Source organism: Coenobita brevimanus, chromosome 6 (genome assembly GCF_032717465.1).
Source record: "Coenobita brevimanus isolate Jiangsu-jjx chromosome 6, ASM3271746v2, whole genome shotgun sequence".
Classification (NCBI taxonomy): Eukaryota; Metazoa; Arthropoda; class Malacostraca; order Decapoda; family Coenobitidae; genus Coenobita; species Coenobita brevimanus.
In genome coordinates, this window is record NC_136959.1 from 62,358,152 (window position 1) to 62,383,036 (window position 24,885).

General features: G+C 38.7%; 1 protein-coding gene across 1 annotated transcript in view; it reads right to left on the bottom strand.

Moving 5' to 3' along the window:
• Positions 1–24,360, bottom strand: part of 14-3-3zeta (tyrosine 3-monooxygenase/tryptophan 5-monooxygenase activation protein zeta) — a 30,036-nt gene extending 5,676 nt beyond the window's left edge. The window contains exons 1-4 of the mRNA XM_080272671.1: positions 24,227–24,360; positions 11,475–11,579; positions 2,695–2,852; positions 2,336–2,374 (exon numbers count right to left, since the gene is read on the bottom strand). Of these exons, the coding sequence (XP_080128797.1) occupies positions 2,336–2,374; positions 2,695–2,852; positions 11,475–11,574 (297 nt within the window). The 5' untranslated portion in view covers positions 11,575–11,579; positions 24,227–24,360. The remainder of the gene's footprint in view (positions 1–2,335; positions 2,375–2,694; positions 2,853–11,474; positions 11,580–24,226) is intronic.
• Positions 24,361–24,885: the final 525 nt, after the last annotated feature.

Here is a 24,885-nt window from a genome sequence, read left to right on the forward strand (position 1 = left end):
AGTATTTTCACAAATTCGCTTTGTTATTACACTAAAACCAGCAATAGTACTTCAGCATGGGCCACATAACTGAAAATAGTAAAGACGGTTAATTATCACTAACTGTACAAAGAATCGCTATTCCAAGCCGTGAGAGGGGAGAAAAGCGTTACGGTCGGTGGGTACAAGGAGGGGAGGGGAGGAGCGGAAGGGGACGGAGGAGGGGGGTGAGGGGGCAGGGCAGCCGGAAGTATGTGTGGAATGTGGGGAAGGAGCCTACCCTGAGGGGGAGAGTGCACCGGCCCCTCCACATAGTCATTCTCAACTTTGTTACTTTCTAATCCTACCCCTCCAATTACTAAGCCCATTTCATCTTGTTTTTAAAAACATACCGTATAACATCTAAACCCTCTTGGCGTCATAGACAACAAGGAAGAATCATATTCAAAGCCAAAAGTACTATCAGATACACCTAGCAAGCAGGTATACTAACAATTTACCTGTCCAAAACGTGTTCATTAGGTCCATCGTACACCAACGGATTTCGCAAAACGCAATACAAGCTTCACGGCGATCAAGATGCCTTTACTGAAAACTTGTATTGCATAACATTCGCACTTTAGTTCGCATATCGTCAAACCAGCATACAAAATTTGCCTGTTATAAAGAATGGGTTCAAAACGCTGTCTGAGAAATTACGCTCTGTCTGAATCAAAACGCCATAATAAAATTACGCTTTGAAAGCTATGTGATATTCGAATACCAAGTTCCCTTTGACGGCATGTTGAAGCCTTTCAAAACGAAACGAAACTAACAGTTCCATCTTACCTACTGAGCTATAGGAATATGCTGTAAAATTACCAATATACAGTATATTATACATATACTGTATATATATATATATATATATATATATATATATATATATATATATATATATATATATATATATATATATATATATATATATATATATATATATATATATATATATATATATATATATATATATACTGTATATATATATATATATATATATATATATATATATATATATATATATATATAGGAGAAACTGCTTTATAAACTGCTGCAGTTACACTGTTCATACTTCAATCATCAGTAATTCGTACAGAATGTGAAGACACTACTGCTTGTAACTTCCCTCTTCTCCCTCCATCATCACATGGTCATGCAATCTAACACCACTGTGTTGGTCCATTAAAATACACAAGGGTGAAGCTATGTCATTCTTTCAGTAGTTACTGCTGATTAACATCAAACATGTACAGACGGTAAACATGTTGATCCCTACATCCCACCCCCTTTCCAGTTACTTTCTACAAAGCAAGATTCAACGAAAATATTAATTTAAATAACTACCACCAAGGTAACGGACATGAGAATTTAGAGAACTTCTCTTGGTAACTCGAGCTTCTATGGGTTGTATTCATTAAGAATCATAACATGATTAACAAGGAACAGCAATTATGATCAGAAATTAATGTTCCACTGTATTTTTCCATTAAATTCCCTTCATTTCTGTTGAGAAGTGCTTGGCAATTGCATTATACAAGTGAATGCTATCAACAATGAATACAATTGTGGCTGAAGAGTACGGACCCAAATGTCGCCAGCTTGCTGCCGATTGCACCTGCACATATCATACATTTACAAAGAAAACTGTTCGATTAAAACATTCTTCCAAGAATTTGCATAGCTGTATAAATTTACCGTTAGGTTATGTATATAACCTAACTTTTATATACAGCTACCCCTATACAACAGAGGTACGAAGATCTAAACTAGTGGTAATGCTCAGATTTACCACTAGCTTACTCTTGTGCATGGCAACGTCCTCTTCCTCCAACCTTAGTTATTTGTCTCAGGCCTAGTGCTCAAAAATACCAAAGAAAATAATCACTATCGTTAGCAATATGAACCCAATATTATTGCAGAAACTAAAGGTCAATAATTTGAATAAAACTCTGGAAGGAACATTAACCTGAAAGTAACTAGATTAAAGGTGCTATTAAAAAAAAAAAAATTACTGTATATGCAAGTGTGATATGGAAGCTTAGGATGAAGGATTACAGATGAGAGAGAGAGAGAGAGAGAATGGGCTTATACTGTACACGGGTAACAAATTCAGTGATATAGCTAATACCTGAAGGAAAGGCAATCACAAGGTACGTAACTGTAAGTCTATGGAAGATTTCACATGAAGGAGCTGCATCTTCAAGAGGAAATGAACCATTCAATTATGTACCCCCAGTACATACCTGGGTTCCAGGCCCAGGTATGCACACCAGCCATTACAGCACATACAACATGGATAATGTCAAAAAATACTCACCAAAACATCCTGGCAAATTTCCCTAAGTTCTGTTTCGACCTGTGGACAAAGAAATTTGGAAGAATTAGACATTTATATAAACAAATGGTATATGGATGTGATCATTAAACTGTACCCTGACAAGATACTCTGTGAAGAGTTATACTGTGTGTGTGTGTGGACTACTGAAGCAATTATGAAGTGTGATTTTAGAAAGTCCCACTGCAACCTTTACGACTAAGTTAAATAACTTTCAGTTTACAGTACAAGTTTTGTGGGTCATTTTGGAAAACATCCCTCCCTTAACATGTATTGATTATATGCAACATGTATTGATTATATGCCTTTCTGAAAAATTTTCCAGCACTATAGATAATCACCTTCTCTCTGTATTCCTTTGCCATTTGTTGTTTTCGTTCTGAACCTTCTGTCTTCTGTTCTATGGAGGAAATAACTCGCCAGGAACTTCTTCGGGCCCCAACAACATTCTTGTATGCTACTGACAAAAGATTTCTCTCTTCATTTGAGAGCTCCACCCCTGAAAAAGAAGGAAAAAGCAAACATTAACAAGACAGGTATCACTGGGGACAAAAGTTCACCCACGTTTTTCACCTCGTTATTTTCATAAGCAGAGTGGGACTGGTACTTTATTTCTGCCTACATGATTCTGATGATCCACCAACAAGAAAGTGTTGGGCATTCTCCACACGTGAAGAAAATGCAGTTGATTATTAGGTCAACTTTTACCCTGCTCGGTATGTCATACTCCTTTCCAGCACCTAGATTACGTTGCCATTATCACAAGGCATTACTTGCTTACGAAATGGCAACATCTCACTAATTCCCAAATAAATATAAGTACAATTTCAGCTAAGTCTGGTGCCTGCAAAATCATAAAACTAACTCCCACCGTGGAAAGCACCCCTTTTCCCCTAACATGGCTTTAAAATTACTGGACCAGTATTTACTATCAACTAAAGGGAACAGACTTGCCATCTTCATATAAATCTACTGGATTATAGTAGGTTATCCCTGGGTCTCTGTACCTTTAAAGGTATCATGAGGGCACGCAATTATGGTTACTATTACATCAGAACCACTGTACTGCTGGCATGAGAGAGAGAGAGAGAGAAAAAAAATGCATAACCAGGATATACAACCTGTTGGTCAGTACTGTAACACTTGCAGCAGTATAGAATTTTAAATTTAAGCAATTAATTTCACTGGCATATTAAGCACGAATAAAATACAGGTACCCATCTCTTTCAAAACAGCCGTCACCATAAATGCAAATACAGTACTGTATACTGATCTCCCTATCCAGGAAAGAAATACAAAAATTTTCAAGTAGCTACAGTAGTGTACTGTACTTAGTAACCTAGCTGGTCATACCATACATATTTTTTTTCCATGCTTATATATATATATATATAAAGTGAGTTTTATGCCAGGTACCCCTTTTTTGGATAAGGGCTAAGGCGTTGCCCCTGGGTAGAGGACTTTGGTTTGGAGCGTGTAGCATTTTATGACCGGATGCCCTTCCTGATGTCTACCAATGACCCTTGGGTGGATTCGATCCTCCGACCCTACGGTCAGAGCGGAGCGCTCTAACCCACTGAGCCACGGCTGCTACATACATACATATATATTCCCATGCTTGCATGTAACACAACTTAAGAATGCACAATCCTGTTCCCACAATAATCCTTTAATCCTATACCACAATAGTCTTCCTAGTCCACTTATTTGCAACTCTACATAATTACCTTCCACCAATCATCCAAACTTTTTACATCACCTCAAATACAATGAACTATGTACCATACATATCCATAATCATCATATCACTGCCTTCTCCCTTACCTTTATGTTTCACTACTGTACTAAAACTAATGTACTTTTATCCTTACATAAAGGGACTTTTTTAATGCATGGAAGAAGGATCCAAAGGCCAGAAGCCTGCAAGATCGTTCCCTCCAAGAAAAAACAAAAACAAGAGCCAAATTCAAGATCTGCTCATTTTGAGATGCCTGGAAACACTACAATAGAAAGACTGGAGGTCACAGGCAGTAAGAAACACAGTTAAATTATTGCTCAGTCTTTCTGCATTTCTTTTTGAAGGTGGTTCCATGATAACAGTAATCTTCAAAATACACCCCTAGGGATTTAAAACCCATGACCCCATCTATATAATTACTTGGACACTTGCCAAGACAGCTATCAACATGCAGTCTACCCAATAGGTTATCTCTAAAGCTTTATTTACCCAAACCAATACATTAAAAATACCTATACCCCTCTGACAGCATAAAACTTACTGTAGGAGTCCATGACATCTAGCAATCAAAAACCACTAAACCTGTATTTACCTTACAAATTAAAATCCTGTCTGCATTAAAAATACCTACAACTCTCTGACAGCAAGAACTTACTGTACTGTAAGAGTCAAGACATCTTGCAATCTGATACCACTAAACCTGTATTTATCTAACAAATCAAAATCCTACCTATACCCCTTAGCAGCATAAAACTATCTTCCACTTTTAGCCACTCCCTTCACGAAGACTTCTGTGCCACTAGGTAAGTTCAAGAATTTAAGAATCCCCCAGTCTGTGGCAACGGATGGACACAGGTTGGTTGTCAACATTACTACTTATACATGGTGGCAGGTGGCGGCACCCTCCATTCACTCCCTGTATCTACTGTTGCATATTTCTTTCTGTCTGCCATTCTTCTGTGTGTCCTCTCCTTATTTCTCCCATTCTTTCCATCACTATTAATAGTTCCACTTCATGTGGCTCTACACTGAGTGGCAAGCCAAATGGTTTCTTGTTACCCTGCAAACCATTTATATACATTGTCCAGTGGTAACTATATAGCCAAATAATGGGGTGACGTGGAGCCTGCTATGGTGCCTGTTAACTGACTGGAGTGATGCAAATATGGCATCCCCCTGGAACCAAACCTAATCCCTGCACCTTGCTGTGAGTCACTGTCAGCCACAAGAAAAAAATCTGTGCACTGCATGGAAAGGCCCTGTAGGGACTGATTTTTGCCTGCGGTTGATAAGCCTACTATTGTGCCCGTTAACAAGACAGAGTTGCAACTGTGGCATCCACCCTGGAACCAAATGTACACACCCTTTGCCTCACGAAGTGGCACTGTCAGCCACATGGAAACATTGGCTTAATGCATGGGTTGGCCCTGCCACAGCAACTGCTTGCCTGCGGTTAATGGGTATACTTAAGCTGACAGACTGGGGTAGCACAACTGCATATACAGTAAACAAATTAGCTATCTTACATTTCTCCCTCTTAAGCATTGCCAGCACATGACAACACCACCACTAGCTTGTGCACTGCCTCCTGGCAGAAGTCTGATTAAATCTAACTACAAAAATCAAGCAAGCTAAGCCCACAACAGTTTCTTTTCAAACTACTACAGAAAGTTCAAAACTAAATTTATGAAGGTGTCTGTGCCCACATTAATATTAGTCCAAGACCTCAGTATGTTATGAGTAAATTCAAGGGCAAGAGTAGTGGACACTGAGCCACTGGGGAATGTGTGGAATGCAGAGTGGATAGGATTAAGTTATTCATGAAACAATAGTTAACAGGTCAGAAGACTGCCGAGATAGTACAGAACATGAGAAGAAGGAATGTAGATATTATGAAGCTGGTGTTGGCTATGTGAACAATCTGAAAGTGGAGAGGTGTGGTAGGCCAAGAGGGCTTGCTATTTTAACCCTTGACAGGCTGATTCTCTGTAAGGTAGTAGCTTTCAGTCATTGTTTTATCCATCTATTTATAGCTGGACACCATAATCCCGTAAGGGGTTATGACCACGGTAAACTGTACCTCATTAAGAGGCTTGCAGCTTGGCCTATGCCAAAATTCATTGTGCTTCATATGAGATCTTCAGCTCAGCAGAGCTGAAGGTGCTGGGTATAATAAGGATCCAGCGAGCTTTAGTTTTGTGAATGACTTGCGTGGCTTATGCTCATTTCACTGGGCAAGCTAAGTTCTAAGTTTGTACTTTATCCTTGTTTCTGGATCTTACTTCATCCCAACTTCAGGAAAAAACTAAGTACAATGAACTGCCTTTTAAAGCAGGACAGCACTGCACCATATATATACATAAAGGCAAGTACTGTGTCACTGTTCTATGCCTTCAGATGAAAATTTTGCAGGTAAGACGTCATAGGATACATTTCATTTCACAGCAGCAAGGGCAGTTGCTTGCCTACAGTTGATGGGTCTGCTCAGCTTGAAAGACTGAGAATTAAAGATGTGCCGATACCAAGATGTTGGCCAACACCGATACCAAGATGTTGGCCAACACCGATACCCACTTTTCAGCCGATACTGATACTCCTATACTAACAAATGGCCGATACTTTGCTGATACAGATAATGAAACTTTTTTTATTTGATTTATTTGATGCTGGTAATGTGAGTTGCTAATGCAGGAGCAATATAGTAATCGATATATAATAATATGTGATAATGTTACATCAAACATGTAATTATAATGTAATATAATATCAACCATCTGTTTATCAGTGTCACAGAAAATGAGTTTCTTGAATCACATAATAAACCAGAGAAGTATCAGTATCGGCCATATTTTTACCTTGCCAATACCAATACTATTGGCACATCCCTACAGAGGATGATCAGCAACAAAACTGCACTTACCGTACAGTACAGTACCTGGTAATAAGTTGCAGTACCAAAAAATTCTAAAAATAAGACTGGTACACAAGTCCACTTTACACTTAATTACAGAATGCCAATGTCTGCATTTCAAACCTATTGTACAAGAACATGGAAATTCCTGTACACATCATACAAATTTCTTTCCTACTAGAGACCATCCACTAAACAAGGAACAAATCTATACAGCACTAGGCAAGCTTTACCAAAGCAGCCCTTGAAACTAATCATACCTATGTTGTTTATGTATTGCCCTTTCAGAGTTTCTTTAGGTGACATTTATTCATATTGTGCACCTGTATCAATCTGGCAACATTTTTATTAATTTTTGCTACTTCAGGATGTAGTTTTTCATGCATATCTTAACCCTTAAGAGACCAGTGTCTGCATATGCAGTCCAAGAGTACTATAGTCTATTTGATCGACCTGTGCAGCAGAAATGTATGGGGCAAGTAGGGTGTGTTTGATTCGCTGATGCTGATTGGCCGCCGATGATGTGACGTAATGCAGGCACAGGTGTACACTGTGGGTGGATATTATAGTGCAACAAGTGGACGTTGGTGTATACCGTGGGTGGATGCAGTGCAACATGAGGATGTGGGTGTACGCCACTGGATCGTGGGTGGATAATTTACTTCAAACATCACATCGTTTTATAAAACTTTATAATCAACTTTAATTTTATTTGATGATAAACTTTTTAAGCTAATTTTGACCTCTTTCACTTCAGAAATTACTCCATATCTAAACTGGCTGCTTATACTGAAAGCAATTTGAAAATATAAATACAGTATATCCATCCATCATCCAATCCTACGTTGCCCCATGAGGAGCATAGGAGCCCGGGGCTAGGCAGTTGGTCCTGACATTTAAGATGAGAGTGACCAGCCTCACTCATCCCCGAGTAGCATTACATGAGCAATAAACCCCAACCATCCCTTGGATATAAACCTTCACAGGCTCAATCAAACAGGAGAATAATAATTACCCACTAAACCACCAGGCGCCATAATTTGGTTATATGGTTACCACCCAGCGTAGTAAATGGTTTCCTGGTGTACAGGAAACTACGTGTTAAAAATTAGAAGAGCTGTAGATTTACATCATCAGCGGCCAATCAGCAGCCACAAAACCCTACTCGCCACATACATTTCAGCTGCACAGGTTAATCAAACAGGGTATAGTGGCAAGAGACGGGTGCCCCCATATGCAGTCCTGCCATTTTTCTAAGCAGCACGGGCATTGAGGCAGATTCCCATGCTCTACGGAGGAGAAGGATGATGATAAACCTTCTCCAACCCCCCCCCCCACCATAGTGATATTATATTTTTATATATACAGTACACATGTATATACTGAAACCATATTCTCCATTAGTGCCTCTATGTATTAAACGCACTGCGGTAACAGTGACGCAACAGTGACATGATTTGTGGTATCATTATTAATTATACTGTATGCCCAGTTTGTTGGAAAATAGTTTTATGAAATGGTTTTGAAATTGCATTTCATTGCATGTGTGTGGTACGAGTATTGCAGTGTCAATATAGTACTGAGGTACAGCAGAACTATCGCAGTGATCTCGGTGAATGTTTATAGTATATGTAATGCTGAATAGCAATTATAATATGAAAATTAGAGTGTGGTAAGCTCCAGGTAGCAGTATGGGAGTGAAAAAACTTGATTTTAGTACACCTCTTTTTAAAATCAATGCCCATCTGGTTAAGTTCACGTAGTCCGAAACGTCACATCATGGAAAACCTGAAGGTATAGCTCATTTTTTACTCTAGCATTACTCATTTTTACAAAGGTTTAAAAGTTTGTTTACACTTGGCCGATTATGCCCGTTCTCAGCGTCACAACATGCAGACACCCGCCTTTAGGGGGTTAAGTGCAGTACAAAAATAATCTTGTTGGTCAATAGATTTTAAGCAAATAACCCCCCCCCCCTAATATTTTTAAGCTACAGGCTTTCACTTCCCCACAATTAACCAACTGTCCAAAACAAGTGTTTTTCCCATTGTCACTTCCTCACAACAATCACTAAATACCCAATATTGGACAGTGAAGGTATATTTTCCAGGACATACAGTATTTACTTTACAATGCAGTTCACCATGACCATAGCTAAGTACCATGCCATACTTGTCTGTGTCCATGTAAATCAAAATCTGTTGGCTTAACCCTAGATAGGTAATGTGGGGTCTCAGAGACCCCAGTCCCCGAAATTTAATTTTAAAAAATATGAGCATAAGGTCTACAGATCTGTCCGTCTCATTACCTTCCTGCCTAGTGATGCTCTTCATGGGGATGATGGGGTCATAGCTGTACCTGGCTCTGATTTTGCTCTATAGAGCCACTGTGGTCTGTTAAACCCCAGATTACCGTACCTATAATGTAACCTCAGTTGAGCCCTCTTGTGATTTTTTTATTTCAATTTGCTGTCTTTCTCCTTTTGTATACAGAAGGTCCCAACATCAGTCTACTGCAGACCACCCAAGGAATCATGATAATACTTTTCAATTTTGCAAGATTTAATTTTAAAATTTGTATACCTAAAATTTAACAATTTTTGTATATACTTAAATAAAATATATATATATATATATATATATATTTTTTATTAAACTTCATTTTTTCTGGCCCTATTTACAGATAAGGGATTGAATTATTTTTGTATTGAAGCATTTTGAAATCTCAAACAATTCCCCCCCCCCCTGAGGTCTCCCAGACCCCACATTACCTAATATAGTAACAAAAATCAAGATTACCTTACAAGGGTTAATTGGATTTAGTCTTAAAATTACCGCAGTACAGTACAGTATATACTACATAAACACTGATTATCTCAATTCCAAATGGGTAAACTGTCTGATCCTACATTACCAGGCAGCAGATCCTGGCTGGTTTGTTTAGCAAGTCAGCTGGCTAGGCTGGTGTTTCTTCTTACTGAATCTGAATAAATGTAAGCAATATTTTCAACATTTCATAGAGTAAACTTAGGCATTTTATTCTGGTTGCCACCAGACACTTATTTGGCTGAGGGGAAGCCTGCCCCTAACAGTCCCCTACAAGCACCTAACCTGCTTCCATGATCCACACCTCTAAAGGGGACACGCTATAATCAAGAAACCAAGAAAGTACGGCTAGCTCAATGGGCTAGCCCCAGGAGTCCTGACTCCAACACCGTCTTGTCTCCACATGCTTCATTTTCCTACAGACGCACTTGTATAACCTAATCTGAAGAATAATACCATAACACAATCCATGAATGTAGCCTTTTAAGACTACCACATCAATGCCTGCCATACTAATTTTAAAAAGAAAACTTATCTCAACTAAAAGAATTAAAATCATGAAATTGGTATCATATCTCAAGGCTACTAAGGATGAAAAAATACATGTAATACATCGTACCAAAAAATATTAGCTAGCTACTGATTTCTGCAAAGTAGCATCTACCGTAACGCATGGGAACCTAAACATTTTGCTTCAACTTTGTAATGTATTAATATACATGTTACAAAAAGTTTCCTTAAAACTGATTAATATGGTGGAGCTAGGATTCCACGGCCTTAAATGGGTGTATGTCAAATTCAACTGGGAAAGCTTAGCATCTCGTTCTATTTGGTATCAATCTTCCTCACTAAGATACTGTATATGAATCACAGCAATTTCTTTCTTCTTCTCAGTCATAGTATTTTGATACTAGAAACCACTAATGAATAACCTGAAACCACAGCAACTGTTTAACAGTGCTACTAGAAAAGGGGGATGCAGCAGTACTTCAAATATCCCAATTATATTTTGCAATCAGCAGACAATATAGTGATTTTTGCTCATCTTCAACCATTTCTTAACTGGAAAGAGTACTGTAAAATACAGGAACAACTGAAATCTTTTGTCTAGTTTTCATGCAACAGCAAAAATAGCCATTTTGGAGATTACCGGCTCAGCCCACACATATGCAAAGCAGGTCACTCCCCCCCCCCCCACTAGTCCAGGCACGATTGGAAAGAAAAGGCAGTAGGCTTGGTATGTAAGTAGGTGGAGAGAGAGAGAGAGAGAGACTCCACTTTTGGGGGCGCATTAACCACCAGAGTATTAGGGGCATACTTTACTTTCTAATATACAAGGATTTTCTATACCAATATCCTGCAGTTTATGTACTTTTCTTAACTAAAACAAAGGTTAATCTCATAAAGTATACTATAAAAGCTGACATTACGATCTTCAAAGACACACCCTTAGCCCCTTGAATATAACAAAGCACATGATGCATGCAGTTACCTGACTAGTGAAGAGCTGAATGAAAGCTATATATTAATAATTCCTTCAGTCAGAGGTTCATTCAACATAAATGCAATCCACCAGATATAAGAATAAAACTGTCATTTTATACATAGGGTTAAACATTACATACAGTAATTATGATCTGTACTTGCCTGTTTCTGTGACCTGCTTCATCGCTGCAGCCATATCATCGTATCTCTCCGCCTGCTCAGCAAGCTTGGCCCGCTGTACTTGTTCCTCCTTGTCTCCCATTGTGTCTGTAGAAGAGAGGAAAAATCATTTAGTATTAGAGTGGCATACACTATTCTTCCTCTCCTAGGGAGTGGGTGAGGTAGGATCCAACAAACATGGGAAGACCATGAAAATTAACACTGGCATTTCCAGTTAAATGGCCCCAACACTCATCCAATCAAAAATAAAGAGGAACATGCAACTAGTACTGATGTGTAACTATCTCTCTATCTATTGCCAAAAGCCATAATCCCGTAAGGGGTGTCCATTTTACTCGGAGTTATTTGTTTTACAAAAAAAAATCATCCAGTAATTCTTACAAGCTACTCTTACAAAGAGTATCACCACCTTTTCCATTTTTAATCAATTTACCCTCAAGAAGGTGAATATTTACCAAAGTAGGAATATCAAGAGAACACTGATCCACACTAGTAATGCTACACCCCCCTCCAAATTCTAATATAAAGTTAACCTATGTGAGCACCAAATTTCTATACAGTACGGTAGTTGCTCTTCCGTTAACATTTTTCTTGCATTACTCATGCTGAACCAACAGTAATGAACCTGAATACACGAATTCATACCAAACTACATGTATTTTTTGGATCTATTGTTGGTGACTCTGTAAACTAGGCAGACCTACAATAAAACATCAACTGTGCAATAGCCAAACCTTTTAGTCAACAGTGTATATATGTACCATACATTATGAGCGCATGCCTTAATTCTATAATAAAGTAGTTGGCCACAACTAGAAGCTCCACATCAGCCAATCCCCACACACCGCCCTCATTCACATGCCTATCCCTTCTGTCCCACTGCCTTATTCCTGGTTGCCCCTTCCCTAAACCTCATACACTCCTAGTCTATTTCAACACAGTTTTCTCCACATGGCCAAATCTCATCTTACAGTTTAACAATAGGGTTGTTGTCGTATCGTTTATGAAGGCTCCAACATGCATGCATCTGTCAGCCTTGGTCACCTAATGGCAGCTCTTCATGATGCTGAACATCTGGAAGTCTCCCTATTCAGTCCCTTATCCCTAAGGTCACACTATGACCTCATCAAGTCTTTTTTGGTCTGCCTCTCTCAACCCTACCCCCAGCATAACCACTTCTCACTTTCCACATCCAACTGTCATCCTCCATCTTCTCCACATGCCCAAACTACTGTATCTCAATCTGCTTCATCACACCAATCAATCCAGTCCCACCGTTCCTCACACCTTCAATCAAACCTAGCCCCCACATGCTTTGCATTCAAGGGGACATTACACATTCATGTAACTGTCATTTCTGTATGTTTTTGCATACGAATATCCTCTTCCTTTACTGTCCAGGTCTCACCACCATATAGCATTACACTCCAAACATGTCACATACAAAGACCCCTTAGTATACTGTACACTAAAATATTTTTTAATTTTCATCTTTGGTTATTGTATGGTATATTTCATCAGCAGCTGCCTCCCCCCCCCCCCAAAAAAAAAAGCTATTGATGGGATTATAAGTGTCACTTCAATGAACTTAAATGTTCCATGTACTGTATTACACTAAATGGATAAAAACTGCCACGATAGATGGGAATCAGCTATACAGGTAAGCAAGAAAATTACAGGGTCCAGCCCCCACCCCTCCAACACACACAGCTCCTCATTTACACCCCCTAAAATTACTAAACTGTCTCCTAAGAATTAATACTTCCTCAAAATTTAGCCTTTCTTAGGTCTACTCCAGTTCATGCACTGTAATATACTTGTTGCATTAAACACATACGGTAAGCAACATACACAACATAATCTCAGAATATACGACTTTGGCTCCTGATATACATCCTATCCTTTTCTCAGCTTTAGTAGTGTTCATCACTGCCTAGTCTTATATATTCCTTGCATCAATTTATTGGACAGAGAGGCTCATTATCCAATGCTCCTTTCACATGATCATGCATGAACATTTCTATCCACTCGTTAAGAACTAATGATCTCAAACCAAGTGACTTTTTGACATGCTAATACCATACTACAACATAGCCTCCTCAGCTCCAGTCTGATTGCTAATACATCTCAAACATGATTCTCTTAACACTTTCACCAGTACCGTACCTATTTTGCCACGCATCTCCCACTTCCACACAGCTTCTGCTTCACTGAGTTTCTTCATTCTGTCAAACTTTTGGGCCACACCTCCTCCCTTCCTTCCATAAAAGCCCATATTCCATAGTTCCTTTGCATACTTAAATGGGATACAAAATTACTCACAACCAAGTCTCAATCTTGGGTCCACCTCAAGCAAGAACTATCCTTACTGTTGTAATTTCTTTTTACATTTAAATAAAAAAATCACTAACACCTTGCACTCATTAAGTTCTTGTAAATTCCTTAACTTCCTGAACTTCATGTTTTACACTTGTTCATCATACCCATCAATCTTCTTGCACTACCAATACCTTCTACCTTCAAAAATATCCCTTTCACTATCCTATTTCTTCCCCCCTCCCTCACCATTATGTACTTTTACTCTTTGATCAAGACTTCTTAATCCATACTGTGCATGATCAGCAATCTTTACAAATGAAAATACTAGTATGAGATCTTTGTGGGGGAGGGGTCCCATTAAGAGTCCTAATACTGGTCGTTCTCACTGATGAAAAAATGAATGATAATGGTCTGCAAGACACTGCCAGTTAACTTTTTTTTTTTTTTTTTTTTTTTTTAAGCAAAATTTCAGGCTGTCTTGTATTGCTTATTTATGGTAGCAAATATGCCTTGAGAACTCACACACCAAATGAAAAGTGAACCCAAAGATTAAATACAAACCCCAAAACAGGAAAGGTTTTGGAGGATGAATTGTTTCCACTAAATTTCCTAGGTAGTGCTGAACTGTGAAGAAGTACTGTATGAAAAAAAACCATTACCAATGTTTACTGTTTTGAGTATGCTGGCTATGCAAAAACGTCTAGTCTTCAACGGATGGCAGCTCTCCATACGTCATGTTCAAGTCATTTCCCTCCACAATCACCTACCCTGGAGGTTTCCATGCAGGATCTCAGCCTTCCTTAGTCTACCTCTAGGATAAGTTGAGGGATGAAAACCCTGACTGACTGAGGAAGACATGGGATTGTCTTTGGTGGAGACCTCCAGAAAAGGTGCTTGAGGGAAACTGCTCTAGATTATAGCAAATGGTTGCCATCATGTGAAATTATTTACACATGGTCTTTTTTTTCTTTTTAAATCATACTGGCATCTAGCAGTTCAGCAACAGCATTTATTTTTTTTAATGACATGTGTCTCAAGTATTTCTGAGGATAATATATAAAATTCATTTTACACCAATCTAACCAACTGAATATACCACCATACAGCTTGGCATATACAATACTGTATCTACCATATTGCCAAATGCCTTAATCCCACAAGGGGTGGCCACAAACAGATCACCTTCATGTTGTCCTGTCCCCTGCGATTTCCCTGTCCTCCTCCCAGTTCTCACCTTCTCTTATATACCTTTCCTCTCCATCCCTCCATCTCATCCTCAGCCCCCCCCCCCTCCAATTCACTCACATACACTCTCCTTGTTAGTCTCTCACTTTCCATCCTCTCCACATGGCCAAACCACTTGTATTGTACTGTACTGTATTCCCTGTGGTAATCTTACGCTTGTTACAAATTGCAATACATCTGGTTAACTGAAGCTACAACCCCCTAACATATATAAAACACATGGTTAACTGAAGCTACAACCCCATAACACACACACACAATATATATATATATATATATATATATTTATTTATATATCTTGTATGTATATACAAAACCATCATCTACTGTACATGGCAAAGTTAACTGATTTGATGCTAATTTCCTTATCCTATTTAGTTGGATCAGGTGGATAGTTAATCCAATGCACACTAAACTCCAGTATTCCAATACTGTACTCCTAAAGAACAAGTACAATAAAATTATTGCCCAGCTATGCTATTTTTATGCTGCTTGAGGTCTACTCAAAAACCACAGAAGCCAATCTCCAACTTTCTATAGATCAGGCCATGAGATGAGGGAGTGACTACTAAATCAGGTGCTCTTGTTTACTGGGCGAAACCATCACCAACAAACTTCCAGCAAAATTGAACAATTTTACATTCAACAGCAACAGTTCATCTAGTGGATATTGGATATAAATTCCAGCCTCAGGTAAAAATATATATACAACCTCAGTCCTGTTACAAAGTAAATACCGCAAGACATGAGCAAAGAAGTACTCCAGAAAAAGTATTCTCAAGATATACTATACTGTAGATACAGCCTAAATATTCAACAACTATGACTCTCTCTAGTCAAAGGAGGGAGGAGGGGACTTCATTTTTCTTTATTTACTTTTTAAACTTTCACATGGAATGTATTGAGGATTTAGTGGTCCTTGAGACTAGTTGTTCCTTGAGATATTAACGTTACTCTGGTCATGTAATATTTTAACTGCAGGTCTCAGTTATACGCCATGTAAGTTTTATTTATTAAGGAAAAGTTTGTCAATATATATATATATATATATATATATATATATATATATATATATATATATATATATCTTGTATGTATATACAAAACCATCATCTACTGTACATGGCAAAGTTAACTGATTTGATGCTAATTTCCTTATCCTATTTAGTTGGATCAGGTGGATAGTTAATCCAATGCACACTAAACTCCAGTATTCTCTAATATACCGGTAATGGGTGCTGGTACAACCTGAAGAACTAATGGGCAATAAACATGGTATACAGGCCCATTCAACTGTCTGAATAAAAATACTAATCTTGCTGATGGGAGACTTGGGCCAGTGTTAGTGGGCTGGTAGTTATGATGGCTGCATAAACAAAAATTCCTGGGCCCTAACATTTCTTTCATGGGGCAAGCATTATTCATAAGGCTAACCCCCTACCAGTAAGTATATATGGTAGCCTGCAACCAATTATTCAGAATTCCCCTATGAGCTTCACACCAACCATCATTTCCCATCAAAGGATGGTGAGTATGATAATCAGGATGCTACCACCAGTAAAACAAGCTCAAAACCTTGATTTAATTATACAGGCTGTACCCTCAAAGGCCATTTCCTATAGCTACTACTTGGACACAGCTAACTGATTACATAATAGTAAATCACTACTCCATCCAAGTTGCCCTTTAAATAACTGCAGTATCTCAAATTACATGTGTACAAATAGTAGCATTAATAACCTTTAACATCATGGCTACATTAGGACATAATTGATTACATACCCGGTATTAGTGAATCACTACTCCATCCAAGTCGCCCTGTACTGTACTTTTCAAATGAATGAACTACACTATCTCAGTCTACATGTGTACAAGTAACATCAATAACCTTTAACAGTTAGGCATGGTAGTTTTGCTATGTTTAAAACTATCATAGAAGCTTCCCTACATGACAATCCATTTTGTCCGAGCTAAAAATTATACAACAAAAATAACAATTCACAAAACAGTTCATGTCCCCATTCACCCAGAATGGGCAACACACCAGAGAGACCGCAATCACGCTTACGACACACAGTGTCATAACCCCATCATAAAGGAATCTTTGGTGCAATAATACTTAGTATCACAAAGCTTACTGTCTAACTACTGGAAGATTTGTTTATTAGAGTCCTGTGCATGAATAGAATATTCTTCAAATACTATGTACAATCTAACTGACAAACTTCATTTATTAAAAGCAATGACAGCTATGAAATACACTAACCCAAGCCCTTTTATACTGGGCAATTGTACTAATACCACAAATCATACAGTATTTACAGTACATATACTTCACAAAGTACACAAGACCATACTGTACAGCTTGCTTTTCACAATTATAAAAGCACCATTATTAACAGCTTCAAATTATTTATTTCTTGCTAGCTACCGTACTTCTAGGCAACATTATTTGCCTTAGTCCCCCAAAGAGGCTGATGGAAGCTGAATTTAACCCCTCCAGATCAAAGCTTAACCCAATATGAAGAATATTTATTAAAGATAAAGGTAAAAACTACACTATCCAACTGAAGGTGTTTCCTGCAGGAAATATCATGGAATCCTTATCACATGTGTTGTTATACAGTCTGCATTTAAAGTTATGTCACTTCTCCTGCTTTTCTTTCTGTGGACTTCAAAAAGCAGTATGGTGAATCTGCAGCAATTGACAATTGTTATTCAGTCACAGATCAGTCTCAGTATTGCTTGCTGAGGATTCACTAAACTTACCAGTAATCAAAACCAATGGAGAAGCAATAAAGGTAACAACTACTGTAAGTGCTGGCAAAAAACTGGCCAATTTTTACCCAGTTTCACAACCTATATGATCATTAGGTTATCAAACATATAATAATCAAAAGTATCATACAGTATGGTACAGTTATGAAGCTAAGGTGGCAGCATGCTCACATTTGTCCCTGGAACCTTTTTTGCTGACTCTTGCTATTTCCCAACTTATTCAGAAGTTAGATCTTATAAACTGGAGGGGCATTGTCGAGACACCCTTAACAAAGGATCCAGATCTGCCCCAATATCTAATCAATTGTTCCTTGACCCATGTCCCACTCTTCCACAAAATTTCACTGAAATTCATTGAGAATTTCTGGATATATTGTGCAGGATACTCTGGATCCACCCCAAAACCTAATCAATTCTTCCTTGGCCCATGGCACACCCTTCCACATAATTTTATTGAAATTCACTGATAACTTATGGAGATACAGTATTGTGTGGATAAACAGACAAACATGGGTGAGTACCGTACATAGCTTCCTCCAACTTTGCTGGCAGAGGTAAAAACCCATTCCAAAGTTAAATACAGTGCTATTGCAAACTCTAGTAGCCATCAGAATGACATTACTCAATTTCAAGAGGTTAATGTGGAAGCTATCAGTGTCTTCATATGTTACCCAATTTCGAGGCCTATTCCTATCAATTAAAGATTGGCACATATGAAATTATGACATTTCACACTTCTGTATAGGCACCTGTTCCCCACTTATACTTCACCAGCATGTGCTCAATCTGAATGCTACTCTAAAAAAAGTGTGCTGGATCAGTGAACCTTGTAAACATAGCTTTTTCATAAAATCTAAAATTAAAATGCTTGTTTGGTACACAGCATATTATACAGTAACAATTCATGCTCATGACATTTCACTTCCCTGTACTAGTAACTGCTTACATCCAGGCTCACTACTGTAGTGCAATATTTGTTCAAGCCATTCACTACCTGGTACTAATTCTTACCAAATCAGGTTACCCATGTACAGTATTCCTAACCAAACACAAAGTATTTTTGATGCCACCAGACTAGCTTGTTGGGCATGCCATTATACATGAACTGGTACTGTACTATATATTCTTTTCCTCTGTGTAGTTTCAAAACATGAATGACCTTGCACCTTATGCCTACCAGAAGCACTCGAGTGATACCAGCATAAAATCTAGTGAAAAATGGTAATAAATGGCCACTTCAAGTAAATACAGTATACAAAAATATTGAACGATGATAGCCTCACTACTGCACTGCTCAATGTTAAAAAATTACATTCCGATACTGACAAATGATACACCTACCTTTGACCCACCATAAATAACAATACAGTAGATACTACCGGTATGTGAAAAAATCAGAACAACTCGACACAACAGCTTACAACTAAATCGACTCGTGCATTTAAACCATAAATACTAACAGACCTTAGAAGCTTGTGTTCATATTAACACCAGGCTTTCCTGACCAATTTTACATTCTCAACATCACGTACTGCTTCATTCTTGCAAGTCTTTCAACACCACCACAACCTAACACTGTCACATCCATCTCAAACTGTCTTAAGCTCACCCACCCCACTGTCACACCAACCCACTAGCCTAAATGTGCTTCATTCTGATCCAACCCAACACCCAATAATCCCTATCCACCCCTTTCTACAACCCAAGCATCACCATATCCTACCACCCAACATACCACACTCGCCCTATTATTCCCCATCTGTTCCATCTTACAACCTAAACATCAATATCTTACCAACCATTCTCTGCTCCCATAGAGTCTCTGACACCAATACCATGAACACCATCCCACACCAGCTGTCACTATCAAGTGTCTGCATGTCCCAGCCCAGTACTTGACACCAATACTCATCACACCATCCCACATCACAAGAGCACCCATAAAACATCTCTCCACCCAACACCTTCATTCACTATCTACATATGCACTTAACATCCTAATGCCATTCAACAAGAAACTGCCACTCCATCCTGCCTTTACATCTGCTGTCACCCCTTCCCACCATGCATCACATCCTTATCCCACTAACCATGTTACTGGATCACCCTTGTGTGACACTTGCTAAAAACCCCACCTGATGCAACATGGCTGTCAACTTCCACCCACATCACCAAAACCAAAGTACCTGCCACACTCACTTCATCTTACAAATGCACACCCCACCACTATACCTGTTACCTTCATTCAACACAGCACATGCCATCAACATCCCCCCCTTCAGGAGTACTAGGGGGACACTGGAACATTAGGGCAGTGATACCCATTCCCTTTACTAAATATAGAAGTACAGTATTTACAAGCTCTCTCCCTGTCATAGTTGCTATCTAAAGCTTTCAAAAAAGTAACCTACCCATGGATAACACTATACAACTTAGATAAGGTAAATCAATACTGTACTGTGTATGATACCCAACCTACAGTATACAAACACTTCTCAACTCAGGGGCAAAATCTAATGATTCATTCATTCATTGAATCATTAGATTTTGCCCCTGAGTTGAGAAGTCTAATGATACAATACCATAAATGCATCTTGATACAAAACAGATTGCAAAATACCCAACATCAAAAACGATGCATGTTCATAGGACATCTCGCTTTTCCCACTAACAAGAACTCTACATAAGAATTATACAGGTGCTTTAAAATCAATTATACTGCATTGCTGTATAACTGAAGTACACAGTAGCAGTAGCCAAATTTTATACAGCAATGTACTAACCCCACAAATTCCAATCTGGAGATTGTGATTTATGGACCCTGTTTCTCTTGGACTGTCTCAGATAGCCTAATTAAAATCTATCCAAAGAAATTACTTACCGTATCACTAATCAGTCTCATTCTATACATAAGCTTAAGCTTGTTTCTCCCCTATAAGTTTGAAGCAAGAACTGCAAATGCATGCAAAAACCATGCACACTACTGCACAAAATGATTATGGTACAGTAAACCACCATAGTACAAGAGTCAACGAGGCTACAAATTTCATTTTTCTCTGCTGCATAATTCTCCAAGCAAAAAATTATGTCTACATGAACTATTTCTGTTAAAATATGTTTCAGGTAACTTGGAACCTCTTTCCGTTTTTAATATGTCAAAGAAGATGCAATTAACCCTTCACTATAACTAGCTACTAAATTTTCCTCACTAATACCTAATCAATGGGTATAACCCTCCGTTCAAAAATTTTCAAAGGCCAAATAAAATCTACTTGTGTCAAGGATAAAATTATGTCTGAATTGAACGTGTTAACCTGCACATACAGTACCAACAGAATATTGTGCTTAAATTAACCCCTCTATCCAATGATATTCTTACAGCAACAAGACTGTCTCAGGAAATCTTGTAAAGAACAGGCTAATAAAGGCTTACAGTACCTAAACCCCCTAGTGCAGAACACCACAAGCCGAATAATACCACCTGAAAGTCAAGATATACGGCACGTAACAGAGGTAAGAGCTAAAATCCGCAGCATTATTTATGAGACTAACAAAAGAAAACCACAACTGTAAAACACTTATACCAACAGCTAATGGCAATTTCACTTGAACCATTTTAGCACACAAATGCCAATTTTATTCATAATTCACCCAATTACAGTAAATCAAGTAGCCTACAGTGCAGATGGACTAAGTACATCAATGGCCTGTCAAAACTCAGCTATGCAGACCATCTGAAAAATCTGGATATTGCTCTGTAAAAAGGAGACTGCCCAGAGCTGACCTTATTAATATTAAATGCTGGAAAATCTTTCATCACCAGTCCTCAATTGCACCACATGAACTTTTTCTCTTCCCTCATTAACTCACAAAAGGGGCCATAGATTCAAGGTGGCCAAGCCCCGCACTTCAACCGAGTGTAGACGCACGTATTTAAATATCAGCTGTATAGACCTCTGGAATTCTGTCAGATGATGCTGTTAGTGCTGAATCAGCTGTATCTTTTAAAAAGTCTCTCCATTCACACCTGTCACCTCTTGTTTGATTATACTGAGTAGCTGCAATTCGCAATTCATAATTTATAATCCTTCTAGCACTGCAACTACAGTACTGTGCATATGGCATAAAACTCAGTTCCTATTCTATGGTCAATTCTGATGTGTATAGGAAATGGGGTGGGTGTGACAGCTGGTATGGGCTGCCCTAATTCTTGAAAAGCAGATTCCTATGGTAACAAGTCATACTGTTAAATTGTAAGAGTAGCCAACCAAGTGAGGAGTTGGCACAGACTGATAAAGCTGCAGATGTCACCCTAAGAAGTTAAAGTGTACAACAATAAAGAGTGGATCAAAATAAGGAACTGCCTGCTTTTGACTTTTTAACCATTTCATATCCAAATGCATTTAGGCATTTTTGGCTATTCAAGCCACAAGATCTTGCTCTGTTTAAATTCTGTCATGCCTGAAAATCACATCTGCACTGCTAAATAAATCCCTGTATTTAAATAAAGTGATGTATGGTGCGTGGCTTAATCCAGAAAGAAATCAAGCACATCAATGGCAGCAATTCATATGACTAGCTTTACATGGGGAACAGATGCAAAAAGAAAGCTGATCTCTCCACTGCCAATACTTTTAACTAAGAATTCCAAGCAACCAATAAATAAACCACAATATTCAGCTCATTAAACAAAAAGGCATTTTTCCAGTTTATTTCCATTTCCTGAGTTTTATTCAACTTATGAAACCCTCTGAACTGGAAGTGTTATATACAGCATTAACCCCTTCAATAGAAGAACTTTGTAAAAACTGAAAAAGTTCCCATCCAAATGCTTATTACCAATGGAAATAGTAACTAATACAGTAGTCCTGTGCTGGAAACTTAACATTCCACAAATCATGCCGTTTGCCCTTTCGTCTCTGAAACTGGCACTAGCATCTTGACCTTCAAACTTACGACCTATACTCATGAAAATGCTAAAAATTCTCAACAGTATGGTATAATATGCAGTTTAGTGAAATGCACCACCAAGTCCCTAGATAACACAATGCAGAAATTGCTTTTGAAAGAGCAAGTCTCAGGTGAAGCATAAGAATTAGACAAACTGCTAAAATAATAAAAGGTGATAAATTGAAATGAAAATACTTTAGTACACCAATATAAGGTTTTCAGAAGACAGTCACAATCACAAAATCAGGAATTTACCGTAGATAGCATGGAAGTCAATCTATGGGCATGCATGGGACAAACAGAAAAGGAAAACACTGTAATGGATGGAAACAAGGAAAATACATCAGAAACGAGGCACAGCAAGGATGAAAATTTGGTTAAGAAAGGTATGGAGATGTGGGCACGGCTTGTAGAAAAAATGGCAAAGCAGAATGTGAACAGGAAAATTACAGAAAAGGGAAAAGTAGAAACAACTGGAAGTAATGGTGGCAAAACAGGGTTGAAAAATTGCAAGTCAAGGCAGCGATAGGAACACAATAAATTGGGCAATGCAGGAACGGGAATGGGGAAAACAGGAAAATGGGCAACATACCATAAGGAATGGAATAGAGGCAAGGCAGAGAAATAGGAAATGACAGTCAGATGGAGAATCTGACGAACTGTTAAAAAAGGCAGGTATGGGGTAGGGGGTAATAAGACAGTAAAAGCTGGGATGGCAGTCACGCGAAAATTGGGGAACACAAGGAACTTACACGAGGGCGCGAGACAGGGACATGGCAGGTACGCGAAAAATGGGCAAAGCAGGGATGAACATATATAATACACAAGAACTTAGGGAAATGCGGGAAAAGTAGTAAATTGGGGAAATCCAAGGACGTACAGTGGCAAAGCAGGGATGAGTGGCAAGGCAGGTATGACTCATGCGGCGGCACTGCTAGGAAAAATCTAAAAATGGGTCACCACACAACTGTTGGGACTGCGATCAATTTAACCATCACCAAAACCTTCACGTGGGGGCGAATAATCATGGCGAGGAAAATAGCGTACAAAGGTGAGTAGCAGAGATATGGGAAAGCAGTGTAGCAAGCCGTGGCGAGGTAGGGTGGCTCGCTGGCTGGCTGTTCCTACATGGCTGCCCTCCCTCCCCCTTGATCACATGGCTCTACTTGCCGCCCTGCCACGCCCACACTTAGCCTCATACACATCAACCTAGACACAAATACTTAACACCAGACGATGATGAATATATCTCAGGGGTTTACGGGAGAGTAACAGGGATTTAGGACAGCAAGGAGGGAGGCGCACCGGCTGAGTCACTAGCCGGCTGCCGACCCTGCCACACCTACCTCATATTCTCACTTCATTTACCACACAATACACTCACTCATATAATCAACAAGCACCCGGGCATTGAAAAATACAAAACGCGAGTACAGTCTTACCTGTTTTATAAAATAGGTGCTATATACACAAATATAAAGTATATCCCAGGGTAGAGTGACCCACTCACTACCAGACCCTCTTGACGACTGGAATCTTCCCGGGCCACGGGGTTCTCCTCGCCGCACCACGGACTCCGCTTCTCAAATGAGCCTCCCTCTACACGCCTACTTCTTCAAGCTTTAATATTATACATGACGATTTAACTATTTTTATGAACTATTTTAAAAGACACATTAAATCCCTACCGATACGTTGTCTGAATAAAATTTGTAGGCTGAGTGAAAGAAGTTTTCAGATACCGCTTGCTAGTGAAACATCGATAACTATATATTGTACATTACTTTACCTTTGTATATCAAGTAAAAATAATTATATTTATAATTTACGCATTATTTTTGGAGGAAATTTTACTGCATAGCATTAATAGCAAATAAATTCTTATGCGCATGTCTGGGAATGGGCGGGAGATTCATACAGTTGGCAGTTCGCTCATTAAAGCCATTACTACTATTGTTTCCAACAACTCAAGCCATCATGCTGTTACTTTTGTTGATATGAATGCTTGCAGGCAATAAGCGCAACGCACAATGTTACCTTTATGTAAAGAATAAGTCCAAAATCCATGCATACAGACAAGTAAAATTCGAGTGTCTGGTAA